Source organism: Phyllostomus hastatus, unplaced genomic scaffold (genome assembly GCF_019186645.2).
Source record: "Phyllostomus hastatus isolate PE091 unplaced genomic scaffold, TTU_PhHast_1.1 phas_contig_40, whole genome shotgun sequence".
Taxonomy (NCBI): Eukaryota; Metazoa; Chordata; class Mammalia; order Chiroptera; family Phyllostomidae; genus Phyllostomus; species Phyllostomus hastatus.
The window spans coordinates 63,655,085-63,680,203 of NW_025333872.1; the positions used below are offsets into that span (position 1 = coordinate 63,655,085).

General features: G+C 39.0%; 1 protein-coding gene across 2 annotated transcripts; it reads right to left on the reverse strand.

The window, feature by feature from the left end:
* Nucleotides 1-3,664: 3,664 nt before the first annotated feature.
* GPRC6A (G protein-coupled receptor class C group 6 member A) lies at nucleotides 3,665-24,750 on the reverse strand. Of its 2 annotated transcripts, XM_045843593.1 has the most exons (6): nucleotides 24,509-24,750; nucleotides 21,429-21,732; nucleotides 18,135-18,971; nucleotides 11,562-11,774; nucleotides 8,471-8,594; nucleotides 3,665-6,181 (listed from the first exon to the last, which is right to left on the reverse strand). In XM_045843593.1, exons 1-6 carry the CDS (start codon nucleotides 24,700-24,702, stop codon nucleotides 5,067-5,069), a joined length of 2,787 nt encoding a protein of 928 aa, XP_045699549.1. In that variant the 5' UTR covers nucleotides 24,703-24,750; the 3' UTR covers nucleotides 3,665-5,066. The 2 variants fall into 2 exon arrangements, with proteins under 2 accessions (XP_045699549.1, XP_045699548.1); XM_045843592.1 differs by lacking the exon at nucleotides 11,562-11,774.
* Between the last annotated feature and the right edge of the window lie 369 nt (nucleotides 24,751-25,119).

A 25,119-nucleotide genomic window follows, 5' to 3' on the forward strand; every position in this document is an offset into this window, starting at 1 on the left:
CGGGTGTTGTGCAACTAAGTTCTTTGGCTACTCCCTTTCCTCTCTTGTACTTTACATCCCTGCGGCTATTCTGTAACTACCTATTTGTACTTGCTAATCCCGTCACCTCTTCACCCATTTCCCCACAGCTCCCTCCTACCTGGCAACCATCAAAATGCTCTCCATATCCATGATTCTGTCTCTGTTCCTCTTGTTTGCTTAGTTTATTTTTTAGATTCAATTGCTGATAGATATGTATTTATTACCATATGTATTTATTACCATATTACCATTTCATTGTTCATAGTTTTGCTCTTTTTCTTAAAGAAGTCTTTTTAACATTTCATATAATAATAGTTTGGTGATGATGAACTCCTTTAGTTTTCTCTTGTCTTGGAAGCTCTTTATCTGCCCTTCAATTCTAAATGATATCTTTCCTGGGTACAACAATCTCGGCTGTAGATCCCTGCTTTTCATGACTTTGAATATTTCTTGCCAATCACTTTTAGCCTGCAAAGTTTCTTTTGAGAAATCAGCTGATAGTCTTTTGGGAACTCCCCTATAGGTAACTAACTTCTTTTCTTGCTGATTTTAAGATTCTCTCTTTATCTTTAAACTTCAACATTTTAATTATGATGTGTCTTAGAGTGGGCCTCTTTGTATACATCTTGTTTGGGATTCTCTGTGCTTCCTCGACTTGCACATCTATTTCCTTCACCAAATTAAGGAAGTTTTCTTTCATTATTTTTTCAAATAGATTTCCAGTTTCTTGCCCTTTTTCTTCTCCTTTTGCCACCCCTATGATGCAAATGTTACCCCAGAGGCTGCTTACACTATCCTCATTTTTTTGGATTCTGTTTTCTTCTCACTGTTCTGATTGGCTGTTTTTGCACCTTTATATTTCAAATCATTGATTTGATCCTCAGCTTATCCACTTTACTATTGTTTCCCTGCAAATTGTTCTTTATTTCAAGTAGTGTATCCTTTGTTTTTGACTGGATATTTTATATGCTGTTGAGGTCCTCCCTAAGTTCCTTGAGAATAGTTATAACCAGTGTTTTGAACTCTGCATCTGATAGATTGCTTATCTCCCTTTTGTTTAGTTCTTTTTCTGGAATTTTGATCTGTTCTTTCCTCTGGGCCATGTTTCTTTGTCTCCTCATTTTGTCAGCCTCCCTGTGTTTGTTTCTGTGTATTAGAGCTGATATGACTTCCTGTCTTGATAGTGTGGCCTAATGTAGTAGGTGTCCTGGGTCCAGTGGCACAGCCTTCCCCATCACCCAATCTGGGTAGACAAGGTGCACTCATCATGTGGGCTGAGTTGAGTCTTGATTGCTGTTGGAGGTCAATAGGAGTGATTTACCCAGGTCAGTCAGTCTCAAGGGCATACTCCTTTCCTTTTAAGGTCACAATCATTTCCATGTTTCGCTGTTCATATGCTTAGTTTCCATGTTTTTTTTTTACTTTAAATATTTTTTAAAAATTTTCTACTGCAGTTGACATAGACATATTAGTTTCAGGTGTATGACCCAGTGACTAGACATTTTTTTGTTTTTTAACCTTAGTTTTGAGTTAATTTTTTGCTACTCTAACTTGATGTGTGTCTTATTTTGCTGGTAATGGCAGTGAGGGCCTATCTGAAGTTTTGGTTTAAAGATAGTCCAAGAGCCGTGGACACTCAATTATTAGAGGGGAAGGTTGTAAAAAAATCACTGAATTACTGTGCTGACCAAGATATCAAGAATATTTGTGAGAATATTAAACTTACTCATTCAACATTATTTTAAATACAAATTTGGGGGGTGGGCTTCTGAATTTTTTAAAAAATTTTAAAATTCTCACACAAGGGCATTTTTTTTCATTGCTTTTAGAGAGAGGGGAAAGGTGGGGGGACATCATTGCGGGAGAGAAACATCCGTTGGCTGCCTTTTCATACATGGCCCCAACCAGGGATTGAACTGGAAGCCCTGGTATGTGCCTTGACTGGGAATTGAACTCATGACCTCTTGTCTATGGGACCATACTCCAACTAGCTGAACCACACCTGCCAGGACATGGGGGTGGACTTTTTTAAAACCCAGAGTTCACAGATAACTATTTCACTTGGACTTTGCTCTGAGATCCTCATGGCTTGGATTTGGTGGCTTCTGATTTCATTTTGCCAATAAAGGCTGTGGTACAATATGCAGTATTCCCTGATCCCAGCATTTGAACAATAAAATAATTTTGTATGGGTGTTTCTGCAAGCAGGGTCAGAGGGTAACTCTGTATGAGTCAATCGGTTATAGAACTCTAGATGCTTTCCTGTCCCCCTAGCTCTCTTTGTTTAGAGCAATGGGAAGGTTTCTGTCTGAACAGTGATTTGGACTTGATGAAGACAACCTGTCAAGTTGACTGCTAACATAATCAAGGACCGTTGGTTGGTTATACAGTGTGGGTCCTTTATGTGTTTTTTCCTTAGTTTTATTTTCTTATTTGTTTAAAATATTTAGGGATTGCCTTTGTAATAAAGAGGAAGCATTTTATTATAAAAAGAGTAAGTAAATCATTTAACTGAAATCCAATTGATTTTAAAACCCTCAAAAGTTAACAGAAAAATTAAAAGTACAACAGTCATTTTCTTAGCTGTGTGATTCACATGATGGAATGGATATAGTTTTTGCTTCATGGAATTCAGAACTTAATTTCTTATGTTGAGTAGCATTTTTTTTCTGGAATATTTGTTGAGAGCTTTCTAATTGTAGTAAAACTGACAACTCTTATGAAACAATATTTCTTTTATTGTTCTATTGGCACAACACTGCTGGGATTTCTGCTTTGTGTGATCACACTCAAGAGTCTGGAAGCTCTCCTGCAGCTTTGCTCTCATGTCAATAGGAGAAACTGTTTTCATATCAACAGAGAAATGAGTCAGTGAAATCACAAACAGACTACTTATTTCTTACCATGTTCATGTACATCAGAATACTTTATACCCTTAGTCATTGAATGAGAGATTACCACTGTATTGTACATGAATACATTTAGACTAAGCAGTAAATTAGAACTTGATTGCAGGTCTTAAAACAACTGAGTAATGCAAAGAGGTGTTTAAGTTATATAAATATATCTAGTGGAAATGAGTGGAAGGTTTAGTGAAAACTTCTGTAGTTCAGGATGAAACACTGGGAGAGCAGAGTCAAATTAGAAGGTTACTGCAATAATCTGTGAAAGAGATGATGCAGGCCTGTGTTAAGGAAGCAGTGAAAGGGGTAAGGATCATGGCAAGGTTTTGGGAAAGTGCAGGAGTTAGAAAATAAAAAACAGCTGATGTACAAGGGTGAAGCATAGAGTAGCATCAAGGATGGATAGGATGAATCCCAGGGCTCCGCTTAGGCCAAAGGTGGTACAACATACTGAGAAATGGAAAATAGGAGGAGGAAGAGTTTGGAGAAGAAAATAATGAATTGAATTTTAGACATACTGCCTTTGAAGTGTTAGAGGGATAAGCAGGTGGGATGGTTAGAGAGTGACCAGGACCATGTGGGTTTCAGAGGTCTGGGTCATAGTTAAGACATGAAGTTGGCTAATAATGTAATGAGAGAGTGTATTGACAGAAAGGGCATTTAGATTGAGGCTGGAACTCTGTGGAATACCCACATTTAAGGGTCAGGTGAAGGAGGACATACCAGCAGCACAGGCCAGAACTAAGTGGTCAGGGCTGTCAGAGTAGGACCAAAGGAGCCTTTACATCAGACTGAAGAGTTTTGATAACTGAAAACTTTAAAACATGATGAGAATGAAGAAAAAATTAAGGAGGAATTATACCATAGATGTCATTAATAACCACTGAATTTGACAGTAAAAAGTCACAGGTAACTTTTCTGTGACAATTTCAGCAGAGTGATGTAACTAGGAACCAGATTTCAGTGGCTTCAGAATTAATGGGTCACAAGTTAACAATGACACTGTCCTTTCAAACACTCAGTTTTATTCCACAGCACCCTTCAATAAGCCCAACTAGAAGCCTATACTCTATCCTTCACCAGCTACTTCAAATATATTATCACCTTCTATATAGTTTGATTACATATACATTTTCTCTTTTCTATTCCTGGTATAGATCCCAGTCTTCTCTCAGCTAGGATCCATCCTCTACCCTGTCTCAGAGTCATCTTCCTAAAATGAACCTTTGAACTTGTCATCTTTCTGCCAGAAACTTTGATGGCCACTTTCTAACCACATGATGAAGACCTAAGCTCCTTATAAGAGAACTTGTGTTTGGCATTCATTCATGACCCCGCCTTTACATGTGAAAGAGGACTCCTCTCTAGTAATGCCAAAATAACTGCACTTCCCTCAACGTACTTTTGGTGGCTGCTCCTGCTTTCCCCCTTTATCTGGAACAGCTTTCTGTACTTGCTTTGACTAGCTCACTCTTATTCATCTTTCAGGATTTCACCTACACATCATATCCTTTATGTGGCCTTCCTCATCGCCTAGGGTGGCTAAGTGTCACTTCACTATACTGTTAGAATGTCCCACACAGATTACAATCATAGAATTCCCATACTGAGTTGCAGATGTCTGTGTGCGACAGTCTCCCCCTGGATTTTGAGCTCCTGGAGTGTCAGAAATGATGCCTTGACCCTCCTGTTCCTTTGTATTTAGTGTCCCCTGGCACAAGGTGGCTGCTCAAAGGCTTCTTCAGCTGGACTGAACAGTGGGGATGGGAAAGTGACGGTGCTCAAGAGACAAGGAGAGATCCCTACAAAGAGGTTTGAAAGAACTGGTGGAGCACACAATAAGGATGCTACATCATGGGCTAGTTTTGACTAGGAGAGATACCTTTAACTATGTGCCTGTGAGGAAGGAGGTCAAGGTGGAGGCAGGTGGAAGTCATAAGGAAGGGAGGTTCAGGTTGAAGAATCTACCTTCTTTGTTAAATGGATGGTTGGACAGAGTGGGAGTGTTCAACCAAATTTTAATGAAAATACTGACAGAGAAGAAACACATAGAATATGCTTGCTGGGAAAGTAAATGTACATCTTAAATACAAAGACCCTAAAACATTTTATGCTGGAATGTGCCATCTCTTAAGGACACATTCATATACTTGAAGTTCTTTTTCGAGGCCAAGTTTTAGATGCACTTGTAGCATTTTCCTTGCATGTGTGTGCACATGCTGGTATCTGAAGATCTTTGCTTTTCTGCCAGGCTGCAGGCTGGCCACCAGAGCTGGGAGTGGCCATGGTGATGTTGCTGTTAGTGGAAACCAGTGAAGCACGACTCATGGCAAGACTGTCTGCACTGTGGGAAGAGTAACTATAAATCATGTTGAGAAAGGCAGATTTTGTGTTAGTATCTTGCTTACAAAGAATAACATAACATTTGGGGAAGAATGTGCAACATAGGATCCCATAGTTAGATGTTAAAATAACAATAATCTCCACAGCTGGCAAATATTTGCCAAATGTGGTAGCGTATACGGGGATGAATGGGATCCAAGCTATGAAGTAAATGAGCATGCCAAATGTTATAAATTTGGCTTCATTGTAATTCTCAGGCAATTTCCTGCCTTTGTAGGCAAATATGAAGCAAATGAAGGCCAGGATGGCAATATAGCCCAGCATGGTGCCAAAGGCAAGGAGGGACCCCTCCCCACATTCCAGGATAATGACTCTGGTCAAGGACATGTTTTCTTCCACAGCAGGGGCTGCAAAGATTAGCCAGAGTGTGCAAATGACAACCTGGATACCTGTGCAAGTGAAGATGATGGGGACTGGCTTGTAGATGCACTTCAGGAAGTTCTGTAACTTGGGATCGAAGCTGAAGGCTAGCAGAATTTTCAGGGACTTTGTCAAAATGCAGGAGATGCAGAGAGTAAAGCTCACACCAAATAGCGTCTGCCGTGTTTTACACATGAAGTCTTGAGGTTCTCCAACAAAGAAGCCTATACTGGCAAAGTTGAGGAAATGACAGAGAAGGATCACGTAGCAGACCATTAATCCCCCAGATGATTTCACAACAGGTGTATTCAGGTTTCTTGTAAATATTATGCCAACAGCCAGAACAAACATGATTCCCAGTAGGGAGAGGGCCAGGAGCAGGATAGCCAAGGAGTCATTCCAGCTGAGATATTCCACTTCCTTTTCAAAGCACATTGTGCTCTTTACAGGGGCCCAGTGAGTTTCGTTGTTGCACGAAAGGCAGTGATCCATGTCTAAAAGACAGAGGAGATTCAGTTACATCGCAAACATTTAAGCTAGGCAATTGTCCAGAATGCTGTAAATAGAATCCTCCTCAGCAATAGTTCTAACTTGAAAATGGCTATGGATAATTGTCACAATGGTTACTTACTCAAATAAAGCATGCACGGGACCCAAAGAAAGTGAGAAAGGATGAAGGCGAGGGAAAAGGAAGAGAGGTAGAATTAAAAAGAGAAAGGGGGAAAAAGCCAGCTAGGCTGTGAGTCTTTAGGAAATTAATATACTCAAGTTAGATGTTAGTCTGCTAGGAACTTGCTGTGATAGCTGGCAGTTCAGGGGCTCTGTTAAGAATGAAGGCTTTAGAATCAGACATATCTCGAGTCCTTCTCTCTATCACTTATAATCCCTGTGATCTTGAACAAGTTAATTGAATTTCCTGAGCCTATTTCCAATTCTCTTAAAAAAAAACTCTGCCTCATTGGGGTGCTGCAGTCGGTGAGATAGTAACTATAAAACGCTTGTGTTTCATAAAATGCCATAGAGCAGACACTCGCTGTGGTGGGAGCTGCTGTTGTACATAAGGCTGCAGTTCTTTTAAAGCGGAGACAATATGGCTGGGTCACCCTAAAGCCCTCTAAAAGAGAGAGAACACCAGATTGTCATCAATGACAGCTGATAAGAATTCAAGTTTATTTTCCCTCCGGGAGGTAAGGAACCTTGAGCCTCTCACACAGGCAGTGATAAGGTTGGAAATGATTTATGCCCAGTCTGACTGCAGATGCCACACTGACAGTTGATATCAGAGGGCTGCATTTGCTCTCCGCTTCCACCCCCTAGTGATAGGGTCCCAGCTACATCCAAAAAGCGTTATACAGTGCCTACGTCTCTTCCACCTTAACCTCAAAGTCAGGTTGTGTTTCTATTTATAAACTTCATTACCTTCCCAGCCTCCTCCTCTTCCAAATCAATTGCCTTGCAAATATCCATTCTTCCCTGTCTTTCCTTAACCACTGCAGCTAGAGTCTGCCATTTTTATTCATTCAGCAAACATTTATTGGCCTTGTCCATGGCCAGCTATGCACTGGAGATGTCGAAAGGAGTAGATGCTACACTCTAGATTAGCCTAAATCTTTGCTTTTCCTCCAAATTTGTAATCAGTCTTTTGTACTTGTTCTTGGAAGCAATTTGCCCTGGTTATTAAAAGACAGCCCAGGTTGTATCTTGAAAAGCTCTTGTACATCTTTATGGGAAATAAATGCTACATACTCTCTTGGTATTTTGACTTATACCACTTGGCAGAGAGTTGCTAGATACCATATTGCCTGGAACTCCCACCCCCCAATCTCATTACCTAATTATTTATGGAGCAAAGCCCATTTCGGTTTGGGGTAAATGGCATTTTTGTAAAACAATGACAGAACATGGATATTGGAATGTTTACATTGGGATACTCTTCCCCTTTGAGCCAATAAGAAAAAAAGAATAAGCATTTGGAGGCTATTCTGGCTCTGGGGTTCTCAGCGTTTATAGGGCGAATAGCAATGCTACCATAACAAGGGGATATGATGTTTTTAAAGTAGGCTTAACTCCAGGGAAAGTGCCAATAACCCCTTTTAGGGTTCCAAAGGCTTCTGACCTTACTCCATTCTCAAATTTGTGTATTTTGCTCTGATTTGTCAAATTGTTAACAGGTTCGGCAAACAATCAGTTAGTAGCATCTCATCTCTGTCAACAGTTCATCCCCTTGTCTCATAGAAAGTTCTTTTTTAGGCTTCACTGTTCCCTCTTTGTAGGAATGATGAGATCTCCAGGGTATGCAAACCTCTGTGCATGCAAAGATATCTAGCACGCTCAGTTTAGTTAGCTCAGCATGTATGCATTTACAGTTATTGTGCCCCTACTGCAAGTCAGGGCTGTGTGTGTGTGTGTGTGTGTGTGTGTGTGTGTGTGTGTGTGTGTGGAGAGAGAGAGAGAGAGAGATACATGGCTAACAGCTGACAGAGTATAGCCACTGTTTTAAGAACCGCTGGAGAGGAATCCAGCTGAGGGGATGACATTTTCCCTTGGAAGAGAAGTTACTTTTTTATCTCTATTATACATTGGTTGCAAGTCTGCTAATATAATAGAAACAAATCCAAGATAAAATGAAATTTCACTGGAATTTAACCTAGCAGTAACATGAGATGCTTTTTATTCCTCCAAATGAAAAAATAACCCCAAATAGGATTCAGATAAATGAAAAAATCAACCTGAGAGTTACGGTTCGGGTGTGTCACTGTACATGTCATAGGGACTGTAACTACCTGTCTGATTAGTGTAGTGGTTTTCGGGACAGTTCACACATTCATAGCAGCAGGTATGTTGACTTTTTGTGGTTTTCTTCATTTGTCCAGGACTGCATTCCTTGGAACATTTGGATTGAATTTGCTGCAAAGTGAAAAGAAATTCAAATAACTTTTGAAAAGATTCATTCTAATTAACTTTGACTTCATTTAAAGACATATTTACTACATAGATTTTGGTATTTTTAAAAAATAGTGTAATAAAATTGTTTGTCATCTGAGGAAATGTGAACAAGTCTAAAAAAATAGAAAATACTGCAGACAGTAAAACTGCCTTGTGGGTTCTCCAGGGCCAACTTTGAACCTGAAATGCCCACACTCCCAGAGGACGCTCCGAGAGCACCAAAGGGTTTAACCCTGAGGTAAACTGGGCGGCATTACAGGGACAAAAGTGAAACCTTTCTTCCCAGCAACACAGTCGCTTGTATCCCCCCACATAAGGGACAACAAACACATTCTAAAGTATCGATAACTTTGAGAAGTCAATAGATTCAGGATTATCTGATTTGTTGGACTACGAGTTTTGAGGAGTCACCAGAAATGCTGATAGTCCAATTAGCTTGCATATTGACGAAGGGATCTTGAAATCTGACCTCACTGATCTCAGGTATTATTAGTTTCTACTACTCCCTTGACATATTTATGATGCTCCCATCAGAAAGGCAAACTTGTCTCTCTTTTCATGGCGGTCATCCCCTTCCACTTAGTCACTGAAGGCACCAATCAATTATTTGTCATTGTATCACCTCCCCCTCACTGAGTATCTCTCCTAAAAAGTCTAAAGATAACTCTTGGTAACAGAAAGACAACTGCATTTCTATCTTTCAAGGAAACAGTTCTTTGTGTTACTGAAACATCAGAAGGGAAATTAGGACAAGGACAGTGGCTTGAAGCATTGCTACATTTATTCTCTCATCCAACACATATTTTTTGAGCTCCTGTTATATGCCAGGCACTATTGTAATTGTTGAAACCACAGCAGGGTTTAAAACACAAAAATCCATGTTCTCATAGACCTTCAGTTCTAGTTGACAAAATTGACAATGAATATGACAAAAATAAACAAAATATATAGAATGCTAGACAGTGATAAGTGTTAAGAAGAAAAAGAAAGACAGGAGGGTGTTTAAGAAGTATTAGGTTGACACTGCAATTTTAAACAAGGTGATCAAGGATGGACTCCCTGAGATGGTGACACTTTAGGAAAGGAAGTAAGAAGCAAACCACATAGACAGGCAAAGGAAACAGGAGGTGAAGACGTTGAGCTAGAAGAAGGGAAGGTATGAGTGCAGGAGAGAGAAAGCCTGTGGGGTTGTAGGAAGGGATGGGAGCAAGGGCAGGGTAGTAGGAGACGAAGTGGGGAGGTACAGTGGCGGGTCATGTAAGGTATTTTAAAGGCATTGACTTTTGCTCTGAGAGAAATAGGGTATATGGGGGGTTCTGAGCAGAATATTATATTTTGCAGGGTTACTCTGTCTGCTGTTTTAAGAACACACTGAAGCGGGCAAGAGTGGAAGCAGAGAACAGTTAGAAACCTGTTGTCTTTGTCTAGGTGACAGGTGATAGTAGCTTGGAGTTGGAGTGGTGGCAGCCAAGTAGAGGACAAAAAGTGTTGGATTCTGGACCCATTTGAAAGTAAAACTTTGATTAGATTTGAAACATAACAGAAAGAGAAATGACAAGGATTGCACCAGATTTTTCCATGAGCAACTAGAAAGAGGTGGTCATTTATTGAGATGAGGTACTTGTGGAAGCTCAGTTTTAGAGAAAATCCATGTATGTGACTATTAGACACCCTGGTAGAGATTCTATCCATTAGGCAGTTGTGCATTTATTTGGGTTGAAATTCAGAAGATAAAAATCTGGGAGTCATTTGTCTTCTATACAATGACATTGTTTAAATCCATGATCCTGGACGAGATCACTAAGAAAAAGTGGGGATGAAAAAGGACCATTCTGAGCTCTGGGCACACCGATATTTATAGGCAGTGGGAATGAGGAGGAGCCAGCAGATGAGACCGAGAAGCAGTGGCCGGAGACAGGAAGGAAGTCAAAGTGTGGTGTCATGGAAGCGACTGAGGCATTGCAAAGAGGGGAGCATGATTAGCTGGTAAATAAGATGATTTTTGGATTTATTAACATCGGTGAACTAGACATGAAGGGTTTTGATGGATTGGAAGAAGTAAAATATTATGAGAGGAGAGAAATCAGGGCCAGTATACTGAACTTTTTTAAGGAGTTTTGTCTTAAAGGGAGATAGAGGAATGGGCAGCATGTGGAGGAGGAGGTAGAAGGATTTTCTTCTCTTTTTTTAAGAAGAGGGGAATAAGGGGAATAAGAACATATTTATGCTGTCATGTAGATAATGCAGAAGAGCAAATATCTGAGGATGTAGGAGAGAGTGGAGAATTGCCAGGGCAATATCTTTGAGTAAGTGAGAGGGGTTGGGATCCAGAGGTCCATGGGAGGAGATGACCTTGGCTACGAGCACAGATAATCTATCCACAGTGCCAGGTGGAAGTCAGGGATACAGGCACAGATGTGGTGGCAGGGGAGCACTGGAGTTCTTCTCTGATTGTTTCAGTTTTGTTCATGAAATAGGAAGCAAGGTCAGCTGAAAGTGAGGATGGGGAAGATGTGTCGGGGTCAGAGAACAGGAGAGAGAGTGTAAAATAGCCATGTATGTAGGTGGGAAAATTAACAGACTAGGTTAATAGTCTGATTGACCAGCAGCATTAAGGCCCACTAGAGGTTAGAGATCATGAATTTAAAGTGAGAATGGTCAGTGAGATGTTCCCCACCCAAGTTCAGCTATGTGGGGCTACATTGATTATGTAGAGACTTTAACGAGGAGTTTGCTTTGGTCAAATGAGAATGACGAAGAGAGAGAGAAGAGGACAAGGGAATTGAGGGCATGTGCGAGGGAGAAAACACACAAGGGGGTTGTGTGAACAGGCAATAGGATTACTAGAGCTCCTGTTGGGGCCAAGGACTTTTGCAGTTGAGATACCAATTAATTTGAAGGCTACAAAGCAACTTACAACAGGATTACCTTAAGATTCCTGAACTCATTTTTTGATTCCTGGTTTGTGACAGTAAAGACATCGTGCTTCGGGTCATATTGTGCCATCTTGGTGACAACCATGTGGCCATTGATCTCCTTCCAGAGCACAACCTCATATCCAGTGTTTATATCCCCGTGGGCATCGAAATGAAATAGCTTCCCTCCATCCATGAATGTCACATTTTTCAGTACATCAAGTAACTATAAAAATAATCATAGAAATAAGCACTAACAGAAATATTGTAGGTGTATCCATTATATCGACTATAACACTGCCTTACAAAGAATATCACTTAAAAATGAGGAAAAAGATATCTTGAATCAGTGAGTGTGGTAACTACTTGTGAAGGTTCTTAAGTACCTGGCAACAATTTGAGAATTCTAGCCTCATCTCTGCCAAGGTCTTGTTCTGTGAATTTGAAAATGCAAGTTAATATTTATGGGAGGTAGCTGTTCTCACCCCTACAATTGAAACCTGGGCATCTTCATTTTCTGACACTGCAGAATTTCAGAATGAGTCCTCTAGAGCGATGCCTAGGCTCTGATTCTGGTTCCATATCTCACTAGTGGTGTGATCTTGACAATTACAGTTTGTCCCTAGAGCTCAGCTTCTTCATTTGCAAGGCAAAGTAAATGAAATCTACCTGATAGGGTTATTGGGAGGGTTAAATATAATTCTGAATGGCAAAAATGTAGCCCAGTACCTGGGACAGATTGTGTTAATAAAGGCTATCTTCATACCTGCTAATGCATGTTATTAGTGAATGGGGATATTGTGCAAATAAATAAACATGCTTTGAGTCTGTCAACTAATAATGTCACCTGATATTCATAAACTACTTGCTAGAACTCAAATCTGTGATATCCTTTTATTCCATAACAACTTGGTGAAGCACACTGAGCAGGGATCATCTTCCTGTTTTCTTACATGAGGACCCTCAGCCAAAGGGTGCAATCGGAGACACACATCTTGACTTTCTTTTTGTGGTCTTTCCATTGCACCTAACATTATATTAATTCAAAGTCTTCTCACTGTTTTTTTTTTTTCTGACTCAAAAGTAATCACTTATGTGCCATTGGAGCTATGGAGGGCAGGAAAATGCATCCTTTTTAACAGTTCATTTTTACTGTATTTTTGTCCCATTATCATTTGCATCTTTTCCTCCTAGAGTCACAGTGGGCCTGGGTCATTGGTCCAGTCTGAGTGGGTAACCCAAGCCAGTCATTGTCCTGCTCACTGCCCCCCAAAGGAAGGCTGAGGGAACAGAGATACAAATCTGGGAGATAGTCCTTTAACAACAGCACCCTGCTCTTGGGCATGTACTGGGTAGCATTCCCATCAGAGAAGTTTAGTTGATGGGTGTAATAATGTCCACCCTAAGTCCATACCATGTAACTCCTGTGGGAGTTCTGGATCTTATTACCTCCAGTGGTTTTCACTTCTGCTTCAGCGATTGGATGCGTAGTATAATGACTTCTGAACTTTATTTATAATTTAATTCATAAAATGTCTTTTTTTTTAATTGAGAGGATAGGAACACAGTGAAAAATTACTTGTCTCATTACCCAGTTTGTTCAGTGAGCACTCGTATGCAATATAGCTAAAACGAGAACTGTTTTATTGACAAATGAGGAGCCACGTTGAGCTTGTGCTGCACAGGAAGAACACTGAATGGGGAGGGAGGGAAACAGGTTGCCAGTCTGGCTCCACCATTAACTTGATATATAATCGTGGCTAAGTAAATACCCTCTGTGAACATGCCAGACCCACTCAGTATGTATGTCTATGATGTCTTGTGGCTTTTGTTGGGTGCAAAATCTATGAAGTGAGGCAAAATTGTTCTGTTTTAATGGAATTATTTTTACTTTATTCTTTTTCAGTTAATCTTTTATGAATGCTTCTTTCCTCCATATTTTTTTTGTCAATAGAAGAAAATCAAGTTATATTTTAAGGTAAATATATTAGCTATGACAGTCATGCCAATGACCAAACATCACTTTAGTAAACTCTCTAAGTATATTGATACTATAATGCATCATAGATTTCATAGTTCTTGTAATGAATGTACATTAGTGTGACGAATGTAAACTCATTACCATTACATTAAAGAAGCAGGATATTAGATCTAATCTGGTGAAATTAACCAAAAACCAGATCTTATTCTAGCAAACCCATGGAAGAAAAGAAAATGGAGGGAATAAAAATAAAAGAATAACTGAGGACCTGCTGTCAGTGTTCCCACCTCTACGTCTGTATTGATTTTTCTCCTGTTCCTGCTTAAGCAAATCACTCACATAAGCCCCAGTAACTCAGTTCTTAGGGAGCATGTTCTTTTCCACCCTTGTGTTTGCACTATAACTGCCACCTGTTTTTTTCCAGCATTTAATCAGGTTTTACAGGGTAAAGTTCTGACACATATACGTTCTGTAAATAATGATAACATTGGAGGGTGTAAATAAACTAGTGCAATTCTATGCTTGTTCTTACAGGAAAGAGGGTGGAGGCAAATAAAACAGTGCATTCATTACTAGTTAAATATGAGAGAACATTTGCTCTGCATCGAGGCAGAATTTAAGCATTAAGGTTCCAGTTATTAAGCTATTAAATGCCTTTCCCACTAATTATTTATTTATTTTTCATGGAGCCTCTGAAATCCCCTATAAACTGGCACCGGAAAGTTTAGAGGGTAGGATTTGCATTTCCATTATCAGCTGATTCACCTCTGTATGACAATGATCTGTTTTTGAGAACGAGGTCCCAGGAGGCCACACCAGCCTAGCCAGTGCGGTTGATGTTCCCCACTTCTCCAACTGCTCTGATGTTCGCTCTGTCTCTGCGAGCCTGCTGTGCTTATGAAAAGAGGTATCTCTGTGAGGAGTTTACAGAATAGCAGAGGAAACAGCCTTGTATCTCTGATATCCAACCTATGTTTTTCTTTTTCTTTTGTGAAGTTGTCTGTAGTATAGTGAAAAGCCCACTGGACAAAGGCTGGGGCAATTTCACTACTAACTCTGTGGGTGCCCATGGGCCAGACCCTTATTGCTGAGGTCCCCTCCATCTCTAAACTACTGCGAGTCTCAGTCAGCAATGACACTTCCTCTTGTCACGTCTTTCAGATGGAGAGTAAAGCATATGAGTCCTAATATAAAAATTGCAAATGATGTATGTCGGTGCCTAGTATAGGTGGCCCTAAATTTTTTTAGTTGTCATTTGCCTAATCACTCCAAAATCACTCCTTTCTTTTAACATGTCTCTTTTGACTTCTGGACTAATATCCCACCACCATTGCTACACTAGGATGTCTCATAGGTTTTTCATTTTCAAAATAGAATGCTTACTATTTCCTGTTCCACCTAGACTTTCCCTTTTCACTGTGTTTTCACCTCAGCAAATGGCACCAGTTACCCAAATTTTCAAATGATTTGCAGCATCTTTGCTCCTATCTATCATTCTTTACCTACAGTTTCTTTTCAAATGCCCTCTTCATCCTTCCTCTTAAATATATGGATGTTCCAAGTACAGGGTGGAGCAAAAGTAGGTTTACAGATGTGAGTACGTGGAACATAGAGTTGATTCTTGTATTATTATATATTAATCATTGTATTATTTCCCATAACATTTGTAAATCTATTTTGCCTCATCTGTGTATGTCTTTCCATCCTCATTGTCATGCTTGTAGTGCAATTAAGTACTTGTAGTACTTGTACTTGTAGTACTTGTAGCTTCCTTATCTTAGCCTGGATTGCCAAATTGGCCTTTCTCCCTTTAGTCCTATGTTCCTCTGTCAATGCACCCTGCAGTGAGAATGCTATTTCTATAATGGAAAGCAGATCACATCACTCTCCTGTCAAAAAGTATCTCTAATTGGCTCCCCTTGGTTCTACCACATCCAAAACTAAATATGTGTTGCAGATGTTTGTATCTGAAGGGTGGTCCCTGTACCAGCAGTATTGGTAGCATCTGAAAGCTTGTGAGAACTGCAGATTTTCACTTCTCCCCTGGAACTACTGAATTAGTATCTGCATTATAATAATACTCCCAGACAATTCAACTGCACATCAAAGCTTGAGATGGTCTAATCGACAAACCCTCCTGATGGATCCTTCACAGACATGCCCCTCCCCGCTACCAGTCTCATTTGCCTCTACTTTCCACAGAAGACCCCAGTTTTATGGTGCTATTTTCTGCTTCCTTAAGACACCATGCTATCGCTCCCTTCTGGGACTTGACTGGAGCATTTCTGCCCTGGCTAACTTCTACTCAGCCATCATATTCCTCAGAGGTGTCATGATCTTTGAGAAAGTTTTCTCAGCGACTAACACCAGATCAGTTGCCTCAGTTACGTGCTTCTCTGCCATCTTGTATTTTATATGCACCATTGTCATTGACCACCACCCTGCATTGTCGTCAGCCGCCTCACTGTTCGATTGCACTCCTCACTAGAAAGATGAGTCCTTTAGGGATAAAATGGTCTCAGTTTCTATAATATTTTTAGCACTCAGCACAGTGCCTGGAACCTTGAGACATCCAACAAGTACGTGCTAAATCAATGCCCTCACAGGAGTTTGGCTGTCAGACATTCTCATCCCACATACTCACCAAGTATCTTGTATGTCACCAAAGGGAAACGGAATAAAAATGAAAGCCCAAGTCCCTGATTGTGCTGTCCCTGAATACTGCTCATGGATATCACCACAGATGGAGCCAAAGTAAGGATTATCCTCAAATATTGGAAAGAACTAAATTCTCTAAGTTTATTTGAATCTGAAATCATACAGAAACTATCATTTAAGTATTAGCAAATTTTGCCAGGGGACAAAATAATCTTTAGGAATATATCTTTGGTAGTGATTCTATTATGTTGCTGATCTTTTAAATTTAATGTCTATGAATATTCCCTCATAGTAAGATAAAATTATTTACATTATTTGTTTTGCTGAATATGGCACAGATGTAGCTCACTCCCATCATGATGAAAGGAACTAGTCACTTCCCTCTTCCTCCTTTCCAAACTGTTCTTGTTTGTTTCTAGATAAACAGACTCCCTGGAACATAAAGGATGACCCTGGGCTTCTAGTGTTTAAATAAAGCATTTTAGCAGACTCTGCTTAGATTATGCTATCTCTAGTCTTCTCAGAATGTTTGAGATTTATTCCTGATTGAAAGTACTTTCCCAGATTTTGAGGGGATAAACAGCTCTTCTTATTCTTATATCTCTTTCCTTACGAGGCTTTTTCTCTCTCCATTACTCTTTCTCAATCTCTCATTCCTAAAATTCTATGTTGTGGTTTCATTATGGTGTCCACTTAATTTATAGTTTTTACCAATCCCTTATTAAAAGTCTTATATGACAAAGAGTATGCTTTCAAACAAACATCTTACAATTAGTAGGCACATAAATATGTATTTAAAAATAGAGTTCTAATTTTAAAAGGATCCTAATTTCTAATCTTATCTCTTCATTAGGTTTTGTGTTTTGAATTTCCAAGGTGAAGACTAGCTTTAAAATGAGCAGTCTGAAACACCCTGTGACCATCACATGATCCACACAAATGTAAGCTGATCACCTCAGACCTTGGAGCTCGTGTTTACGGGTGTTTAAAGTAAAAATTACAAAAGTAGAAAGAGCTTGTCCTGGATTCCCACTTGTAAGATCAGAAGAACTGAACACCTTTCACCTTCTTTTCCCTCACAAATTTAAAACAAATATATTTTTGGAACATGATTCTGCCTCAAGGTAGATAAGTTTGGCTTTGAATACACATTTTGAGTAATTTGTTCTTGATGAGTAAAATTTATCATCATATAAAGCAACAATTTACTTTTAAGTGACTTGTTCAGGAACATTTAAAACACAATAGAAAATTTTCACTAAATAGGTCCACCTTAATCTTTGGGTTTGTACAAACTAATCAAAGAGAAAAAGGGATAGTCTTCTTTTATGCAAAATCAGTGAACTGAGATATCATGGGAATTGTTATGAGTGACCTACAAACAGTCATGGGAAGGAGACTGGAGTCCTAGAGAGACCGCCCTAGATGAGAATCCTGACTGGAGGCTTTGAGACTACACGCCACCAGAGACACCATGAAAAGCAAAGGCACGGAGAGCGAAGATCCAGGCTAGAATCACATTTCTGGCACTTCGTAGCTTAGTTTTCTCATCCATAATATTTAGTAACTATAAAAAGAATCATTAAGCATGCTTGGTCTTGCATTTTTTAAGAGCATTAAAGGAGGTAATTCTTATGAAGTCTTAAAAAACCGTAGATCAGATACAAATCCATGAACTCAAGGAAAATAGCACTATCAACAGAATTTTCTATGAAATAAAAAGAAACACAACATTGGTGGGTCTGAGTAGTAGGTGAAGGTAAAATAACTGCTCTATTATCCTCAAGAACAAAAAGCTAATGGTGGAAAAGCAGGTTATCAAACACTGAAGGTGTCTACTAATAAAAGGAATAGTAAGAGCAGTTCCTGTAACTCTGCAAATTAAACCAGTGAAAGAAATGGAAGAGATTATGGTAGGGGAATTTTCTTGGGGGTGTGAGTTAGTACCTCCCATGGCTGAAAGGCGCTGGGCTTCTGACAGTCTCGAGCCTGGCACAGGTCCCGAAGGGCATGACCAAGGGCAAACACGGCGAGCTGAATGCTGTGAACGAGTCCTGGCTCAGTGTAATCCCACAGGATGTCATTTCTCAGGGAGAAGTTCCTGCCCATGTCCTTGTGAGCCTTGTAGGCCAAAGTCCCCTGAGAGTGGTCGGAAATGCATTGACTGAAATCACTGTCCTGGACGTGAGCACAGGCAGACAAGAGTATGAAATATTCATTTAAGGGTTTGTTATGATCCCTGGGAAACGTATGCAGGTTTTGAACAAAGGACCGGAAAGAGGACACATTCCCTTTTCTAAAGGAAAACCCCACAACTTTGCCAATCCTTTGAACATTAGGAATGGTGGCAATCTTGGTAGCAGTTGACCAATTATCACTAGCAATCCAGACCTTGTTTATATTTCTTTCGATGGCTTTACTAAAGAGATTGAAAACGTGGAATTGACTCAGAAACACCACAATGACATTAACGTGGGTTTCTGCTATGATTGTCTCAAGTGTCTGATTGATCCTGACTTCAATGGTGTCATCTGAGAGGAAGGCTGGGATAACTTCTTTGAAGGCTATACACACATTATTTGTCATGGTCTGAATCACGAAAGTGTTGAGAGCCAGTCGTCCATAGTCATCATCTGTGGTTATGATGCCGACCCAGTTCCAACCGGACTTCTGAATCAGGTGGACCATTGCTTTGGTTTGATAGAAGTCACTGGGCACCGTCCGTAAAAATGAAGGAAAGCGAATTTTGTCACTTAGGATTTCTGCCGTTGATTCATAACTCACCTGGAAATTGACAGTATCTTTTAGTTATGAGGTTGAAGAACTCCAGACGGCTCTTCATAACATGTGTTCCTCTCTTTGATTTCTGTGAGTTTTCATAACCTTTTAAAAGTTCTCTGGTCCTTTCCATCCTTCCCTTTCAATGAATCCCACATAACTTAAATCATGCTATTTAGTAGCAGTTTAGAGTCATTGCTCTCCCATCACTCCATATTGTCTATAGGACAAGCTCTTTGAGGGCTCAGGCTCTCTCTTATCTCTTTATGTACACTGCTATGTCACAGGTCAGAGCCAAGAGTGGACACTATTTAAATACTTAGAGGTAAATACAGGAAAAATGCAGTGAGTCAAATAAGCAAATTGCATTTTGGAATACTTAGTATGCTCAAGATTTTGTCTAACTTACAACTTGGGTGATTTTTATTTTAGATGAAATAAATCACTCAGCCAAATGCTCATCCAGTTCGGAAGTCAGCAAACTTTTTCTCTAATGGACCAGATACAAAATAGTTTCAGCTTTGTTGGTCACATATGGACTCTATCATATATTCTCCCTTTTTTTGTTACAATACTTAAAATATATATAATAATCATTTTAGCTCAACAGCTTAAGCAATTGAGAGCCACCTTCAGACTGCAGGCTATAGTTTTCTGAGCTTTGATCTAGTCAAACAAACATCAGCACTTGGGGAGCTCTCCTTGATGTGTACAAAGGTTTGACTCATTTACAAGTGGAGTCTTTTGCAGAAAGTAGAGGCAATGAGAATGGGGGGTTTGTGAAGGATCCACCAGGAGGGTCTTGTCAATGAGAGCAGCTCAAACTGATGTGCAGTTGAATTGTCTGGGAATATTATATAATGCAGACACTAATTTAGTCTAGTGAGAATTATTACCCACTATGCTATAATTGCTCCATGTCACTTGCTTGGTGAATGCCAATAATAATAATTATGATTACTTTCACTATTTAGAGCAGCCACATGGTACAGTGGAAAAAGAGTAGGCTCTGGAGTAAGACTCTCTACTTAAGTAAATTTGGTGAAATTAGTTAACATTTCTTTACCTAGGGTTCTCGTGAAAATTGTAGGAGAGAATTTAAATGGACATTAGCCACAGTGGACCCTCACTAAACCTTAGTTCCCCTCAGTACCTGGCATTGCCATGCCCACCTATGCTGTGAGAACTGGGCTTCTAGAAAATCAGTTTTACCTATGGAGGGTCCCCCTTTTTTTCATGTAGTGTATCATGGAAATTGTATTTTTACATTAAACAATTATTGTCAAAAGAATCTACTTAGCTTAATTATCACCTAACTAGTACTACACATAGTCTAGAAATTTTGAGCCAAAACCTTATCTCTGAGATATTTGGGGGAATAATTCTTTTGTTTTATCATTTTGGATTTAAACTTTCTGTTATCAATTTCATTAGGCCATAACACAATGGAACTCCTGAGTCTTTCATGGGTATAGGCACTTATTAACACTAGCTCCAGAAAGTTATATATTTTGAATTTTTTTGCACATTTATTATATAGTTTCACTTCTATCAGACTGGTCATTTCTTGATCATCTGACTATAAGCCTTTTTATTTTCTAACATTTGGCTTCTAATCTTCCTTGAGCTTAGAAAATAATGACATATCAAATTTTAAAGTGATGTGATATGAAGGTGAGTAGCTCAAAACTCAAGTCAAGGGGACTCGCTTGACTCTGAGTAATATGCAAGAACTTATTGCATTGCTCTATAAAATCTATTTTGTTTTTTTTAGAGACACTTTTGTTTACTTTCTGGTTATTGGCTTGCATTACAGAGATATGTAGTTTCACAGTTTTTGCTCAATGCCTTCTCATCATACTCAGAACAAATGCAAATCATACCACAGCTTACAAGATGCTACATGATCGGCTTTTTGCATCTTTCTCAATAAATGTATCTCTTACCATGCTCATTTCTCCTCAGCTAATCTAGCCACATAGACCTTTTTGTTATTCTTTGGACATGCTAGCTATGTACTTGCTGCTTTTTTTTTCAGCCTAGATACTGTCCTTCCCTCTTTCATCTGCCCTTGGCTGCTGCTTCTCATTCAAATTTCAAGCTAAACATCATCTCCTCGAGAATTCTTCCTTGACCTCCATTCCCCTTACTTCTCACTTTCCCTCCTGTTTTCTTCATAGCACCTAACTGCTGTTATTTCAGAAACAAGGCAGTTGAGGTCTTCAGATATTTGTGTCTGGTCCAAATCATGCTAAAAACTGTCAGAAACCAGACATGACAAATTGAGAAATGACTTCTCCCTTACCACTTTGTCCACTATCTAAGCCACATAGGGAACATGCTTTTTGTAACGTGGAGAAAGGAAAGTGAAAGCAAATTCCTAACTACTTTACCAGGCTACCCTGACCTTTCACAGTAAGGAATATAATCAAACCCAAAGTAAGGCAGTAGAACAAAACCTACCTGCGGCATGAGCTGTAAAGTCAATATCCTGGAGACAGCCATGCTTATTTCTGAGTAGCCAGCCCCTATGACAGCCTTAACCCTTGGCATGTAGCTGGAATAGTCACACTTAAACTCCACAATTTCTCTGGAGCAGTTGAACTTGGAAAGAAACCTCAGAGCAGCTGCCATTGCCACTGTGACTTCTGTGCAAGTGTCATAGATTTCGTACCCCAGTTTGACTCCAGATAATAACGTTGAATTATTGATCATCTCGATGCTGTGTATCATGGCAAGCATTTGAAGAAAAGTTGATATTTCAAACCTGTTGAGAAACAAGTATTTTTTGAAATCAGAATATAACTTTTCTATAGACATGGTGGTATCTCATTTTATTCACATCTCTGCCTTAAAATAGACAATTTCTGGATCAATGAAGCTTATCCTTAAAAGGTCTAAACTTATTCATTTAAAAAATTTTTTTGATGGAAACCTTTCTTAAAGGTATATAAAAACCCATAGTTTCTCAAGTGGATTCTGTGGAACAGGATTCAACCTTGTCTTAATGAATTTTGGGATAATTTTGAACACTCAGTTTAATATTCTGCAGTATGAAGATGTGTTTGATTTTTTTCTTTTTGAAGTTAAATGTCAGCATTTTATTGCTGTCCAACCACCTGCTCTTTAGATCCAAAAGGCTATCTTTTAATTTTCTGATTCTAATCTGTTGTAGTTGAAAACCAAATTAATGTGTTTTAAAAATAACTTACTAAACAGGCTCTGAATAAAATCCCAGTAGCCTTCTCCTAGATACAGTAGACTATTTCAGTTCCAAGACATAGCTATTTCCTATTTCAAAGGGGCTTTTCTGATTGACTTCTAGATTTGTGACTATTCCAGAGCACTGAGTTGTTTGATTACCCATTTACTGTTAAGTTTATTTCATCCGCCACTGCCTACACAAGTTTACAAACACAGTCTAAAACATAGTAAAGGTTCAATAATGTTTTTAAATGAATAAAGGGAGATATTATTGTTCAGGGTTTTGCTATTCTATAGTTTCCTTTTACTTCATTGAGTTATGACAAATTAAATAAAACTGTTTGAATAATATTATTTGTCATTGTGAATCATCTAAATTTGAAGTTTAGCAAATTTGCATTAAGCTTTAATTTAAAGATACAAAGAAGGAAGTTTAAAGTAAGGAATTGTCTGCCTATTAAAATGCATAATATGTTCAGAGTACCCCACATGTTAGTTCCATGAGCAAGAGAACCTCTTTGGTACATTCAACTCGATAGCCCCAGTGCCTGGAATTGGGCCTTGTTGATGTAGGCATTTAATAAAGAGTTGTTTAATGTCAAATGAATATTTTTCTCAAGGAGTGACAATAAGGTGAAAGGATGTTCCAGTTAGTGATTTATTTTCTGGAATAAATTTGCTTATTAGATCAAATCATTCTTTAGTGTTTTTCATTCTTAATTACTGGCCTAAGATTGTGGGTTTCAAATGTGTAGTCACTCTTTGGGTACCAGTTTAGTGCTCTGAAAATCTTTATTAATTATTTTGGGATATCCTTTGGTATTCTTATCTTTTTAATTTTTAAAAATATGTTTATTGAAGCCCTGGCTGGTGTAGCTCAGTGGATTGAGCACAGGCTGTGAACCAAAGCATTGCAGGTTCAGTTCCCAGTCAGGGCACATGCCTCGGTTGCAGGCCATGGCCCCCAGTGGGGGCCATGTGAGAGGCAACCACACGTTGATTCTCTCTCTCTCCTTCTCCCTCCCTTCCCTTCTCTAAAAATAAATAAATAAAATCTTAAAAACATTAAAAAAATGTTTATTGATTTTAAAGAGAGAGGAAAGGGGAGAGAGAGAAACATTAATGTGAGAAAGAAACATTGATTGTCTCCTGTACGGACTCTGACTGGGGATTGAACCCCCAACCTAGGTATGTGCCTTGAACAGGTATTGAACCCCCAATTTCATATATGGGGATGATGTTCCAACCAACTGAGCCACACTGGCCAATGCTGTCTCCTGCTATTCTTGATAATCAATAATTATGATTACAGTGGTTCAGCATGCCCAACTTTTGAGCAGAATGCCAGGAAGGACCTTTCAGATAAAATATGATCTAGGATCATATTTAGCATTCTTAGAGGGCTTGGTAAATACTTTTTAAAAAAAAATTAAGTAGCTGGCATAAAACATTAAGTACTTTTTTGATAGAAAAAAGGGGAAAAGAGGAGATAAAATGTACACACAAAAGCATCAAAATAGAGATTGGAATGTTAGAGTTAAAAGAAGCACCGGGGTCACACAGCCATAGCTACTGAGGCTGATGCCACGTGCACCCTTAGAGGTTCTCTGGCCCCTTATTTTACAGATGAGAACATTGGAACTTGGAACTCAAAGAGTTTAAGCAATTTGCCTGTCTACAAAATTAGCTTGCCCTGAAACTAAAATTCAAATTCAACTATCCTGCTCTCATTAAAGAAAATTCATTTGTAATTTCCTCTACCCTGCTTTCCTTTCTCATACTACACGGTGCCCGATGTCTTGTCTATCATCCAGCTTTCGCCATGTATGTAAAGTGTTTCTCCAGGAAGGAGCACTTTGACTTGAGGTAGGGCCTTAATTTCTCATAGAAGAATTAGATTTTTCTCAAGAAGGAAATAGTGTTGACAAAAATGGTAGTGTAGAGAAAAAATTTAAATGTAGTTTATTTTAAACAAAGAATTAAATAACAGATCCATGTTTAAAACAAAATGCATGTTGCGAGTGCTAGAAACACAAACATGTTATGTATGCGTGTTGTGGACAGTCTATGACGTCTTCTTACTGGTTTTCTCAAGTGACTTCAGAGATTTTTTTAGGTAAAGTACATATAAATATATTAATAAAAACATTCATTGCTTCTGCACTTGAAAGTTAGTTATGCATATGCCACTGATGTATCTCTCTTTTAGGAAAGCAGAGCAAGACTGTGTCAGCTTAAAAATATGAGAGTTTAAATTTTATGAAAACAATCTAGATGTCAGTATAAGTACACACTTATATACTTGGAAGTTTAGCTATGTTCTTTAATGCTTTACTCACCCAACACACTTCCGGATGTCTGGTCGTCTGGGATAGTCTTCAGAGGACAGCATTTTATCATGAATGGAGAACAAACCTCCAATCATGATATGTCCCGGAGAAGTGGCAGCCACAAAGTCATCAGGGTTCTGACAAGGCTGGGAAGTAGCAAGAATAATCACACAGCACATAATCAGTACAATCAATAATGCCATGTTTCTATCTCATTTGCTCACTTCATGCAAGTTCTTAGGAATCATTAAGCTCACAGAGCACCAACAACACATTCCTATTTCACCTGTAAACCATGTGAGGTATATAGTTAGGTGTCCAGGGCCAGAAACACTCAGTATTCAGATGCTTGATGATAGTCAAAACATTTCTTCACCAATAAGAATATACCAAACTTTCTAACACTCCTTTGTTGCAGATGTAGGACAGCAGGAATGCTGGGTGAAAGCTGATAGAATTAGAAACACAGGGACAGTTTTGCACTTCAAGGGGTATCACCTTCAAGGCACAAAAGTTTTAATATAGTTTATAAATTGTTTAGAAAAATAGAATCCTACTTTGATTTTCTTGGAAAAGCTCTATTTTAAAAAAAATCAAATTCAGTTAAGTTTAGGTATTTA